The sequence below is a fragment of the Pleurodeles waltl genome, chromosome 3_1 (assembly GCF_031143425.1).
Source record: "Pleurodeles waltl isolate 20211129_DDA chromosome 3_1, aPleWal1.hap1.20221129, whole genome shotgun sequence".
NCBI lineage: Eukaryota > Metazoa > Chordata > Amphibia > Caudata > Salamandridae > Pleurodeles > Pleurodeles waltl.
Genome location: NC_090440.1, coordinates 530,774,417 through 530,787,400, shown reverse-complemented (window position 1 = coordinate 530,787,400; position 12,984 = coordinate 530,774,417). Strand labels below are relative to the sequence as shown.

The 12,984-nt window shown below is 44.1% G+C and overlaps 1 protein-coding gene across 1 annotated transcript in view; it reads left to right on the top strand.

Moving 5' to 3' along the window:
* The window catches only part of CILP (cartilage intermediate layer protein), a 167,036-nt gene that overhangs the window by 38,727 nt on the left and 115,325 nt on the right, over positions 1 to 12,984 (top strand). The window contains exon 2 of the mRNA XM_069222834.1: positions 12,664 to 12,811. Coding sequence (XP_069078935.1) covers positions 12,745 to 12,811 — 67 coding nt within the window. The 5' untranslated portion in view covers positions 12,664 to 12,744. The remainder of the gene's footprint in view (positions 1 to 12,663; positions 12,812 to 12,984) is intronic.

The window sequence follows — 12,984 nt, the reverse complement described above, 5'->3', positions numbered from 1 at the left end:
TCCAAATATATAGTTCCAGCAATAACTGAGTGAACACTGACTTGTCATCTATATTGGTGTATAATATGAGGAAAATGTAAATATTACTTAATGTATTGTTGATTTTTGAGGTCTAGCTTTAGTTATGCAGACTTGGTAAGCATGTGCATCATTGTTAGTCATTATATTTTGGGTTTCTTATCTTTGTCAGCAATAGTTCAACTCTGTTTCAACTATTCCCAAAACACCCTTGCCATGGATGTCTGTGCCTTCTCAGCACTCTTTTAACAGTTTGCCCTTTGTTCTGGTTCCCACAACATCAATAATTATTACCATTGACAGAGAATGATTGAGACCGACTCACAGCCTTTTATGCTTAGCTGAATATGTTCCATTTACTCCACAAACCTTGTGTCAGCATAGCAACATTTTGGGAAACTGAGAACCTCCACTTCTTCGAAGGGAATTCCCATGGGCTGTCGGGGATGTGTGTTGCATTACTTATGTATCTGGACTTGGTAGATCACCCTATAGCTGTTAGGCACAAGCTTTCCAGTTCAGGGGGTTTTCTTTTACAACTCCTAGTTATCTGATGTGTTATTCTATTTGGTTCAATTGAAGCAAACCAGAAAATGTAGCAAGAAGCCCCCGGCCCCATTTAATCAGAATTACAGGAAACAATAGTTTGAATATTACCTTTTGACTAAACAGAACATTTTCTAGTGAATAAAAACTTAGACAGGGGACGGCTGGACAAGGTGAGCGGGCTACTTTCTAGATTAGCTTTGTGTGCAGAAAGATACTGTTTAAAACATTTTGCAGCCTTACCTTAAGGAACCAAGAGGTTCTCTCCTGCAGCGAAGGGTCAGTACTGTCCCAAAAATGTAGCTGAGACTGTGGGGAAGTGGAAGTAATGTCCTTATACAGGTATAACGGCCCTGACAAGAAGCACCACTACTGTCCCAGTAAAGATATATTAGACCTGCTCAGAAGTGCCAGTAGTGCCTCAGTAAAGGTTTAACAGACCTGCCTGGAAGTGCATGTTCCGCCACGTAAAGGTATAACAGACCTGCATAGAAGTGTCAGTACTGCCCCAGTAAAGATATACAACAGACTTGCATAGAAGTGTCAGTACTGCCCCAGTAAAGATATACAACAGACTTACATAGAAGTGTCAGTACTGCCCCAGTAAAGATATACGACAGACTTGCATAGAAGTGTCAGTACTGCCCCAGTAAAGGTATACAACAGACTTGGATAGAAGTGTCAGTACTTCCCCAGTAAAGATATACAACAGACTTACATAGAAGTGTCAGTACTGCCCCAGTAAAGATATACAACAGACTTACATAGAAGTGTCAGTACTGCCCCAGTAAAGATATACGACAGACTTGCATAGAAGTGTCAGTACTGCCCCAGTAAAGGTATACAACAGACTTGGATAGAAGTGTCAGTACTGCCCCAGTAAAGATATACAACAGACTTACATAGAAGTGTCAGTACTGCCCCAGTAACGATATATAACAGATCTGCATAGAAGTGTCAGTACTGCCCCAGTAAAGATATACAACAGACTTACATAGAAGTGTCAGTACTGCCCCAGTAAAGATATACGACAGACTTGCATAGAAGTGTCAGTACTGCCGGAGTAAAGGTATACAACAGACTTGGATAGAAGTGTCAGTACTGCCCCAGTAAAGATATACAACAGACTTACATAGAAGTGTCAGTACTGCCCCAGTAAAGATATACAACAGACTTACATAGAAGTGTCAGTACTGCCCCAGTAAAGATATACGACAGACTTGCATAGAAGTGTCAGTACTGCCCCAGTAAAGGTATACAACAGACTTGGATAGAAGTGTCAGTACTGCCCCAGTAAAGATATACAACAGACTTACATAGAAGTGTCAGTACTTCCCCAGTAACGATATATAACAGATCTGCATAGAAGTGTCAGTACTGCCCCAGTAAAGATATACAACAGACTTGCATAGAAGTGTCAGTACTGCCCCAGTAAAGATATACAACAGACTTGCATAGACGTGTCAGTACTGCCCCAGTAAAGATATACAACAGACTTGCATAGAAGTGTCAGTACTGCCCCAGTAAAGATATACAACAGACTTGCATAGAAGTGTCAGTACTGCCCCATTAAAGATATACAACAGACTTGCATAGAAGTATCAGTACTGCCCCAGTAAAGATATACAACAGACTTGCATAGAAGTGTCAGTACAGTCCCTGTAAAAGTGTAACAAGTCTGCTGTGAAATGTTACTGTGCAGGTAAAAGTATAACAGAAGTACACAAAACGTGATGTATGGCACGCATGAATTATTCCCAGCCACTGCTGAACCCGCAAGCTGCATTCAAGTCCATTGTTACTTTGCACAGCATAATACCTCAGACTGGACCCAGCTATATCTAAATCAGCCTCAACCCTGCTCTAATAAGAACAGATCCGCCCGCACTGGCAACCGGAGCACAAGCAACCAGGACCAGTTTTGCCCTTGTTAGGGCTCATCACCCATGTATAGCTTGGTTGCAGTGGCACATATCTCCCTCTGCCTCTCAGTTGTCTATCACCAGCAGTCTCTTTATCACTTTTCCTACACCTTTCTCTCCCTCTTTTACCTATCTCTCATCTCTCATACTGTCACCCCATCTCACCAGTCTTCCCATCTCACTCATGGTTTTCTCTTTGTCACCTCTCTGTGTGTCTATAGCCTGTTACTCTCACCTGTCTCACTCCCTGTCTGTCTATATCTCTCACAGCTGTCACTGGTCTCTGATTCTCTTTAATCCCTCGGTCTGCCTTTCTCTCCCACACACACAATCACACAAGCACACTGTTGTGACAATAATAGTACTGCAAGGAACTGCCACTGCAATGCAAGTGGTAGTTCTGCAAATAAGTGACAATGACAAACCAGTAATGACACTGCACAGACATGTCAATGTAATTCCAGTGTTTGTGCTGCAAAGATGTGGCAGTGCCTGCCAGTATGCTACTGCAAGGATGTGCCACTGTCATGCCAGTGACAATACTGCCAACAACTGCCACTGCTTTGACAGTAATAGTACTGCAAAGAAATGTCAATGTCATGCAAATATTAGTGCTGCAAATAAGTGGCACTGGTTTGTCAGTAACAGTACTGCAAAGAAGTGTCACTGCCATGCCAGTATTAGTACTTCAAAGAAGTACTACAGCCATGCTGGTGGTAGTGATTGTACTGCAAAGAAATTAACACTCCAATGTTATGCTACTGCCATGCTAGTAATAATATTGCAAAGAAATATTACTGTCATGCCAGTAATACTACTGTTAAGAAGTACTACTCCCAAGCCAGCACCAGTACTGTAAAGAGGTGCGATGTCATGCCAGTAAGAGTACTGCAAATAAGTGCCACTGCTGTATCAGCAATTGTACTACTAAACAAAAGTGTCACTGCCATGCCAGTAATAGTATTGCAAAGAAGTGCCAATGGCATGCCAATAATAGCACTGCAAAGAAATATTAGTGCGTTGCATGTATTAGTATTTCAAAGAACTGTCAGAGTCATGCCAGTAACAGTATTTCAAAAAAGTACATGTGCCATGCCAGAAGTAGTACTGCACAGAAGTACCACTGCCATGCCAGTAATAGTACTGCAGGGAAGAGCCACATGTCATGCCAGTAAGGATACTGCGAAGAAGTGCCACAGACATGCGAGTAATACTACTGCAAAAAAGTACTACTGCCATGCCAGTAATAGTACTGGAAAGAAGTGCCACTGCAGTGACACTGATAGTATGCAAAGAAGTATGACTGCCCTGCCAGGACTAGTACTGCAAATAAACATCACTCTTGTGTCAGTATTACTACAGCGAAGATGGGCTACTAGTAATATGCCAATAGTAGTCCTGAAAACAATGTCGCTGTCAGGCCAATAATAGTAGTACTAAATTAGTGCCCCATGCTTTGCCTGTAATAGTACCTCAAAGAAGTGCCAGCACCATACCAATGATACTGATAGCACTGCCAGTTACAATGCCGCAGAGAAATGCTGTTACCATGTCATTAATAGTACTGCAAAGACGAAGCACTGTCACACCAGTAATACTAATACCTAGAGGTGCCACTACCATGCCAGCGATAGTTATAGTACTGCCAGAAGTGCCACTACCATGCCAGTGATGATCCCACATTCCAGTAATAGTACTGCAAAGATGCGAGGAAGTGCCACAACCATGCCAATGTAATGAAAGCACTGCCAGTTACAAAGCTGCAATGAAATGTTGTTACCATACCATTATTAGTGCTGCAAAGACATAGCACTGTCACACCAGTAAAACTACTACCTAGAGGTGACCCAGTCATTTGGGTGATAGTCATAGTAATGCAAGAAGTACCACTGCCATGCCAGTTATGATACTGCATGTATGTACCAATGGCATGCCAGTAATAGTACTGCAAAGACGTGCCACTGACTTACCAGTATTAGTACTGCAAAGACATGCCACAGATTGTCAAGTAATAGTACTGCAAAGAAATGCCACTGTCATGCCAGTAATAGTACTGCAAGGGAGTGCCACTGCCATGCCAGTGATAGTATTATAAAGTAGTGCCACTGCCATGCCAGTAAGGGTACTGCGAAGAAGTGCCAAGAACATGCCAGTAATTGTACTGTAAGGAAGTGCCACTACCATGAGAGTGATAGTGATAGTATTGTCAGGTAATGCCACTACCATGCTAGTAAGGGTACTGGGAAGAAGTGCCATGGACATGCCAGTAATAGTACAGCAAACTAGTGCCACTATTCTGCCAGTAAAAGGAATGGAAAGAAGTGCCACTGCTGTGCCAGCAATAGTATGTAGAGAGGTATGACTGCCCTGCCAGGACTAGTAGTGCAAATACACATCATGTTTGCGCCAGTATTACTACAGCAAAGAAGGACCACTGATATGCCAGTAATAGTACTGCAAACAAATATCACTGTCATGCCACTAATAGTAGTGTGAGTTAGTGCCCCTGCATTGCCTGGATTAGTACTTCAAAGAAATGCCACCATCAGTCCAATTACACCAATAGCACTGCCAGTTACAATACTGAAAAGCAATATCGTTACCTTGCCATTATTAATACTGCAAAGACATTGCATTGTCACAGCAGTAAAACTACTATCTAAAGGTGCCACAGCCATGCGGGTGGTAGTTATAGTACTGCAAAGAAGAGCCACTGTCATGCCAGTGATAATACTGCACATAAGTGTCGCTGGTATGCCAGTAATTGTACTGCAAAGAAATGTCACTGCCTTACAAGTAATACTACTGCAAAGAAATGCCACAGCATTTCCAGTAAAAGTATTACAGAGAAACGCCACTGTCATGCCAGTTATAGGACTGCAAGGAAGTGCCACTGCCTTGAAAGTGACAGTGATGGTATTGTATGGCAGTGCCACTGCCATGCCAGTTAGGGTACTGCAAAGAAGTGCCACTGACATACCAGTAGCAGTACTGCAAACAAATGCCACTGTCCTGCCAGTAATAGTAATGCAAAGTAGAGCCATGCCAGTGATGATCCTGCATGGTAGTGCCATTGGCATACCACAGAGAGTACTGCAAAGAAGAACCACTGTCTAGCAAATTATAGTCATAGTATTGCAAGGATGTGCCACTGACGCGCCAGTAAGCTGACTGTGAAAAAGTGGTACTGACATCTCAGTAATATTTGTGCCAAGAAATTCCATTGTCACGCCGTTGTTAGGACTGCAAAGAAGTGCCACTGCCATGCCAGTGATAGTATTACAAAGAAGTGTCACTCTTTTGCCAGTAATAATGCTGCAAATAAATGTCATGCCATGCCAGTTATAGTACTCTAACAAAGTGTGCCTGCCATACCAGTAATAGTAATGCAAAGAAATGGAACTGCAATACAAGTATTAGTACTGCAAGGAAGGCCTACTGCCGAAAAACTGATGGTAATTCAAAGAAGTGTGCCACTTCAGTACCAGTAATAGTACTTCAATGGGTGTGCGTGCCAAAGCTGCAAACATGTGGGTGACTACTGTGGCAGTAATGGTACTACACAGAAGTGCCACTGCCATGCCAGTAACAGTATTGTAAATAAATGTCACTGCTCTGTCAGTAACAATGCTGCACATAAATACCATTCTGATGCCAGTAAACATGCTGCAATGATATTGCTCTGGCATACTGCTAATAGTGCTACAAAGACACACTACTGACATGCCAGTGGTAGTAAGGTAAAGAAGTGCAACTATCTTGCCAGTGGTAGTACTGTGAAAAAGTACCACAGGCATTCCAGTAATAGTACTGCAAAGACATGTTACTGTCATGCTAGCTATAATACTACAAAGAAATGCCTCATGCCAGTGAGAGTACTGCAGAGACTTACCACTGCAAGGACAGTTGTAGTACTGCAAAAAAGTATGCCTGCCTTGCCAGCAACAATATTGTAAAGAAGTGCCACTGCTATCCCCGTAATAGTAAAGAAATGTCATTGAGGTGCCAATAACAGTATTGCAAAAACGTGTCACTTCCATGCCGGTAACAACATTGCAAATATGTGGCGCTGCCATGACATTCATAATTATAGTACTCAAAGGAAGAGCCATTGTCATGCCAGAAGGGGGACTACTAACAAAAGTCACTGCTCTGCCAGTTACAGTACTGTAAGGACGTGCCACTACCATGAAAGTAGTCATACTGCAAAAAGTCACTGACGTGCCTGTTATGGTACTTCAAAGACATGCCACTGACATGGCAGTGATAGAACTTCAAAAAAACACTAATAATATGCTAGTAGTAGTAGTAGTCGAAAGAACTGTCACAGTCATGCCAGTATTAGTACTACAAAGAAGTGCTACTTATATGCCAGTAACAGTACTAGAAAGAGATGTCACTTTTGTGCCAGTATTAGTACGGCAAAGTCGTGCTACTGGCATGCCAGTGATGGTCCATCAGAGAAATGTCACTGCCATGCCAATAAAGGTCATCTGAAGAAGTGGAATTGTAAGTGTACCCCAAATAAATATTACTGCCATACCATGACGTAATAGTACTGCAATGAAGTGCTACTGCCAATCCAGTACTATATAGAAGTGCCACTCTCATGCCAGTCATAGTACTGCAGAGAATTGTTACTGTGTGAGAAAGTAGCCTCTTTCTAGCCTTGTTACCCCCACTTTTGGCCTGTTTGTGAGTATATGTCAGGGTGTTTTCAATGTCTCACTGGAATCCTGCTAGCCAGGGCCCAGTGCTCATAGTGAAGACCCTATGTTTTCAGTATGTTTGTTATGTGTCACTGGAACCCTGCTAGCCAGGACCCCAGTGCTCATAAGTTTGTGGCCTATATGTCTGTGTTCCCTGTGTGATGCCTAATTGTCTCACTGAGGCTCTGCTAACCAGAACCTCAGTGGTTATGCTCTCTCTTTACAATTTGTCACTAACAGGCTAGTGACCAATTTCACCGATTCACATTGGCATACTGGAACACCCTTATAATTCCCTAGTATATGGTACTGAGGTACCCAGGGTATTGGGGTTCCAGGAGATCCCTATGGGCTGCAGCATTTCTTTTGCCACCCATAGGGAGCTCTGACAATTCTTACACAGGCCTGCCACTGCAGCCTGAGTGAAATAACGTCCACGTTATTTCACAGCCATTTACCACTGCACTTAAGTAACTTATAAGTCACCTATATGTCTAACCTTTACCTGGTAAAGGTTGGGTGCTAAGTTACTTAGTGTGTGGGCACCCTGGCACTAGCCAAGGTGCCCCCACATCGTTCAGAGCAAATTCCCCGGACTTTGTGAGTGCCGGGACACCATTACACGCGTGCACTATACATAGGTCACTACCTATGTATAGCGTCACAATGGTAACTCCGAACATGGCCATGTAACATGTCTAAGATCATGGAATTGTCACCCCAATGCCATTCTGGCATTGGGGAGACAATTCCATGATCCCCCGAGTCTCTGGCACAGACCCGGGTACTGGCAAACTGCCTTTCCCGGGGTTTCACTGCAGCTGCTGCTGCTGCCAACCCCTTACACAGGTTTCTGCCCTCCTAAGGTCCAGCCAGGCTTGGCCCAGGAAGGCAGAACAAAGGACTTCCTCAGAGAGAGGGTGTTACACCCTCTCCCTTTGGAAAAAGGTGTCAGGGCGGGGGAGGAGTAGCCTCCCCCAGCCTCTGGAAATGCTTTGATGGGCACAGATGGTGCCCATCTCTGCATAAGCCAGTCTACACCGGTTCAGGGATCCCCCAGCCCTGCTCTGGCGCGAAACTGGACAAAGGAAAGGGGAGTGACCACTCCCCTGACCTGCACCTCCCAGGGGAGGTGCCCAGAGCTCCTCCAGTGTGCTCCAGACCTCTGCCATCTTGGAAACAGAGGTGCTGCTGGCACACTGGACTGCTCTGAGTGGCCAGTGCCAGCAGGTGACGTCAGAGACTTCTCCTGATAGGCTCTTACCTGTGTTGCTAGCCTATCCTAGCCTAGGTAGCCAAACCTCCTTTTCTGGCTATTTAGGGTCTCTACTTTGGGGAATTCTTTGGATAACGAATGCAAGAGCTCATCAGAGTTCCTCTGCATCTCTCTCTTCACCTTCTGCCGAAGGATCGACCGCTGACTGCTCAGGACGCCTGCAAAACCGCAACAAAGTATCAAAGACGACTACTGCAACCTTGTATCGCTTCATCCTGCCGGCTTTCTCGACTGTTTCCTGGTGGTGCATGCTCTGGGGGTAGCCTGCCTTCTTCTTGCACCAGGAGCTCTGAAGAAATCTCCCGTGGGTCGACGGAATCTTCCCCCTGCAACTGCAGGCAACAAAAGACTGCATCACCGGTCCTCTGGGTCCCCCCTCAGCACGACGAGCGTGGTCCCTGGAACTCAGCAACTCTGTCCAAAAGACTCCCACAGTCCAGTGACTCTTCAGTCCAAGTTTGGTGGAGGTAAGTCCTTGCCTCCCCACGCTAGACTGCATTGCTGGGTACCACGTGATTTGCAGCTGCTCCGGCTCCTGTGCACTCTTCCAGGATTTCCTTGGTGCACAGCCAAGCCTGGGTCCCCGACACTCTAACCTGCAGTGCACAACCTCCTGAGTTGTCCTCCGGCATCGTGGGACTCCCTTTTGTGTCTTTGGGTGAGCTCCGGTTCACTCCTCCTTGTAGTGCCTGTTCTGGCACTTCTGTGGGTGCTGCCTGCTTCTGTGAGGGCTCCCTGACTTGCTGGGCGCCCCCTCTGTCTCCTCATCCAAGTGGCAACATCCTGGTCCCTCCTGGGCCACAGCAGCATCCAAAAACCCTAACCGCAACCCTTGCAGCTAGCAAGGCTTGTTTGCAGCTTTTTCACCACGTGGGACATCCATCCTCCAAAGGGGAAGTTCCTAGTCCTCTTCGTTCTTGCAGAATCCACAGCTTCTACCATCCGGTGGCAGCTTCTTTGCACCCTCAGCTGGCATTTCCTGGGCATCTGCCTTAATCTCGACTTTGTCGCGACTCTTGGACTTGGTCCCCTTGTTCCACAGGTACTCTCATCCAGAAATCCACTTTGGTTGCATTGCTGGTGTTGGTCTTCATTGCAGAATTCCCCTATCACGACTTCTGTGCTCTCTGGGGAATATAGGTGCACTTTACACCTACTTTTCAGGGTCTTGGGGTGGGCTATTTTTCTAACCCTCACTGTTTTCTTACAGTCCCAGCGACCCTCTACAAGCTCACATAGGTTTGGGGTCCATTCGTGGTTCGCATTCCACTTCTAGAGTATATGGTTTGTGTTGCACCTATACCTATGTGCTCCTATTGCAATCTACTGTAACTTTACATTGCTTGCATTACTTCCTTTTGCTATTACTGCATATTTTTGGTATCGTGTACATATATCTTGTGTATATTTGGCATCCTCATACTGAGGGTACTCACTGAGATACTTTTGGCATATTGTCATAAAAATAAAGTACCTTTATTTTTAGTATATCTGTGTATTGTGTTTTCTTATGATATTGTGCATATGACACCAGTGGTATAGTAGGAGCTTTACATGTCTCCTAGTTCAGCCTAAGCTGCTCTGCTATAGCTACCTTCTATCAGCCTAAGCTGCTAGAAACACCTCTTCTACACTAATAAGGGATAACTGGACCTGGTACAGAGTGTAAGTACCCCTTGGTACCCACTACAAGCCAAGCCAGCCTCCTACATACTGCCATACCAATAATGATACTGAAAAGAAGTTCCACTGTCATGCCAGTGATAGCACTGCAACGAAGTGCCTCTACCCTTGCAGTAATAGCACTACAAGAAAATACCTTTGACATGCCAGTAATAAAATTACAAGGAAGTGCAACTGCCGTACCAGCAGTTGTACTGCAATGAATGCCATTATTAGTGCTGCAAAGAAGTGCCACTACTGTACCAGTATTAATACCTCAAAGAAATACCACTGCAATGCCAGTAATAGTACCGCATGGACGTTCAGCTACCATGTAGGTAATAGTACTACGAAGAAGTTCACTGCCATGCAATTATTAGTACTGCAAAATAGTGCTACAGCTATGTCTGTAATAGTACTGCAAAGAAGGGCTGCTGTTGAACCGGAAATAGTACTGCAAAGACATATCACTGTTACTCCAATGATATCACTGCAAAGAAGTGCCACTGCATTGCAAAGAATCGCCAGTATCATGCGAGCGACAGTACTACAAAGAAGTGCCACTTCAGTGCCAGTAATAGTACTGCTAAGATGCATCACTGCCGTGCCAGTTATAGCACTGCAAAGAAACGCCACAGCTGTAATACCTGTATTAATACTGCAAAGAAATGTCACAGTCATGCCAGAGATATTACTGCAAAGAAATGCCACTGCCATGACTGTAATAGTACTGTAATAGTACTGCGAAGAAGTGCAATTTTTTGCCAATAACCGTACTGTAAATCTAGTACTGCAAAGAGGTGTCACTGATATGCCAGTAATAGTAGCGCAAAGAAATATCACTCTTGTGCCACTAGTAGTGCTACAAAGAAGTGCCACTGCCATGTCAGTGACAGTGCTGTAGAGAAGGGCCACTGCCGTGCCTTTGTTAGTGCAGCGAACAAGTGCCACTGAAAAACGCTGCTAGGCATGCACAAGTCGTGCAGAACACTCCCTTGCTTTGCCCATGTGAGTCCTGCAGAGAAGTGCCAGTTTTACCAGTAAAGGTCTGGCAGAGAAGTGATGGCTGATTACCAATGTTCATGCAAGCAGTTTTCCTTTGAATTGTGGTGCTGCTCAAGGACAATTTACATGCATTACGAGGGCATAGTAGCAATCCGTCAATGTTACCAGTAGCGACAAGACAACTCAATAAATAGTTCGTTTGTAAGTGAGAACAAAAGCTCAATAACAGTGACAGTGTGTACAACAGAGGAAAAGAACCAGAATATTTGATTGTATTGAGTCAAACATCTTTAAAACAGAATGTGGAAAAAGGAGGCTGTGTAACAGAATTTGATAACAAGAAAGAAATCAAGTTGAGGGGTATGTGGAAAAGTGAGCAAAAACAGTTAAGGCCAGTGCAGAAGCAAGGATACAAGGCCCAGCTCCCTTTCACGTCACTCATTTAGTGGACATCACGTTGGTGTCTTATCACTATAGTCTTGCTTGACAAATAACCCATACAGGAAGTAATAGCCAGATGTACGGTTTTTGTGGTTGCAAACACTCTGATTTGGTAAAATACAGGGTTTGAGGGTGGAAAAACCTTTTTTACATATTTACTAGTCCCATTTTCTGATTCCAATAAATTCTTTTCTGAATCACAAAAAGTGTTCAGGAATGAATATTGCATCTCAATTTGAAGAGGTGTTTTAGGGACGTCCCTTACAAACTGCGATTTGGTAACCGTTGTATCAATGGTTCGCAACCCTAATTCTGGTTGTAAACCACAGGTCAGCTGACAACTCAAGTTGGATGATAAGTGATTTGCAAAGGTGAAGAGGTCCTGCTTGGAACCCTTCCCCTTTTGAATGGGGTGGTAGTTTCAGGGGGAATAGGTAGTGGTCTAGGGCGCACTGCCTGCTATCATTAACATACCACTACATTAAGGAACCTGAGCTTCTTTTGAATAAACTGTTTTCTGCTTTGGAATCTAATCACAGGAATGGTGGTCTGCTATCCATAGCAGGCCACCATTTATTTGATTGTAATCAATCACAGGGGGGTCACCTAATTAATTTTAATTAAGCAGGTCATTCTGTGACTCTTGTGATTCATTATTTTCCACAATTAACTATTAATACATAGGTAGGTTTGCAAAATAAAACTGTGGTCACAAAAAGCTGGTACAGAATTTTTCGAAGTCACAGTGCCGAAGATGGAGGCGGCAGGGATGTGTAGAGATGGGGGCATTCTAGTGGTTAAGACAGACATCAAGAAAATAAGAATTATGATAAGCAAAAGAAAGGCATTGACTAAAGTCCCCACAAACTGTGTATTCCTTTGTGAAAATAAAAGCACCAAAACAAGCAACTGAGATTTCCCAACCGAAATGTGAATTTATGGCAGTGGGTACACAAAACCAGCTTATTAATTTTATCATATTGTTTTCTCTAAGGTACGCAATAAACAGTTAAGACGATTGCATTGTTATTGGTCTAAGCAAAAATGAAAAGAAGGAAACTGACCCATGTCCTATATCCCCTAGGACAGAGACAGAGAGCTAGAAGGAGGATCCATTGGTGGAACATCTCAAGCAGGAATTGTGAGCCGATCAGAAAAGCCAGAGATGATCACCACAAAGGGATGCGCTCTCTGCCTACTTCTGTTGCACATCGTGTGGGCTTCAGCTCAAGGTAAGTGGTATCAAAGAGGGTCACAAGAGGAAATTCTCGCTTCTGGATAATGAGAACCTGTCATTTGGACTCCAGTGGAATCTTAATTTTCCTTCTTTAGGAACTTGGGATGTTGGGCAGCTCACAATAGCAATGGTGATGAAGACAAACAGAAATCACTGGCAGGCTACGGA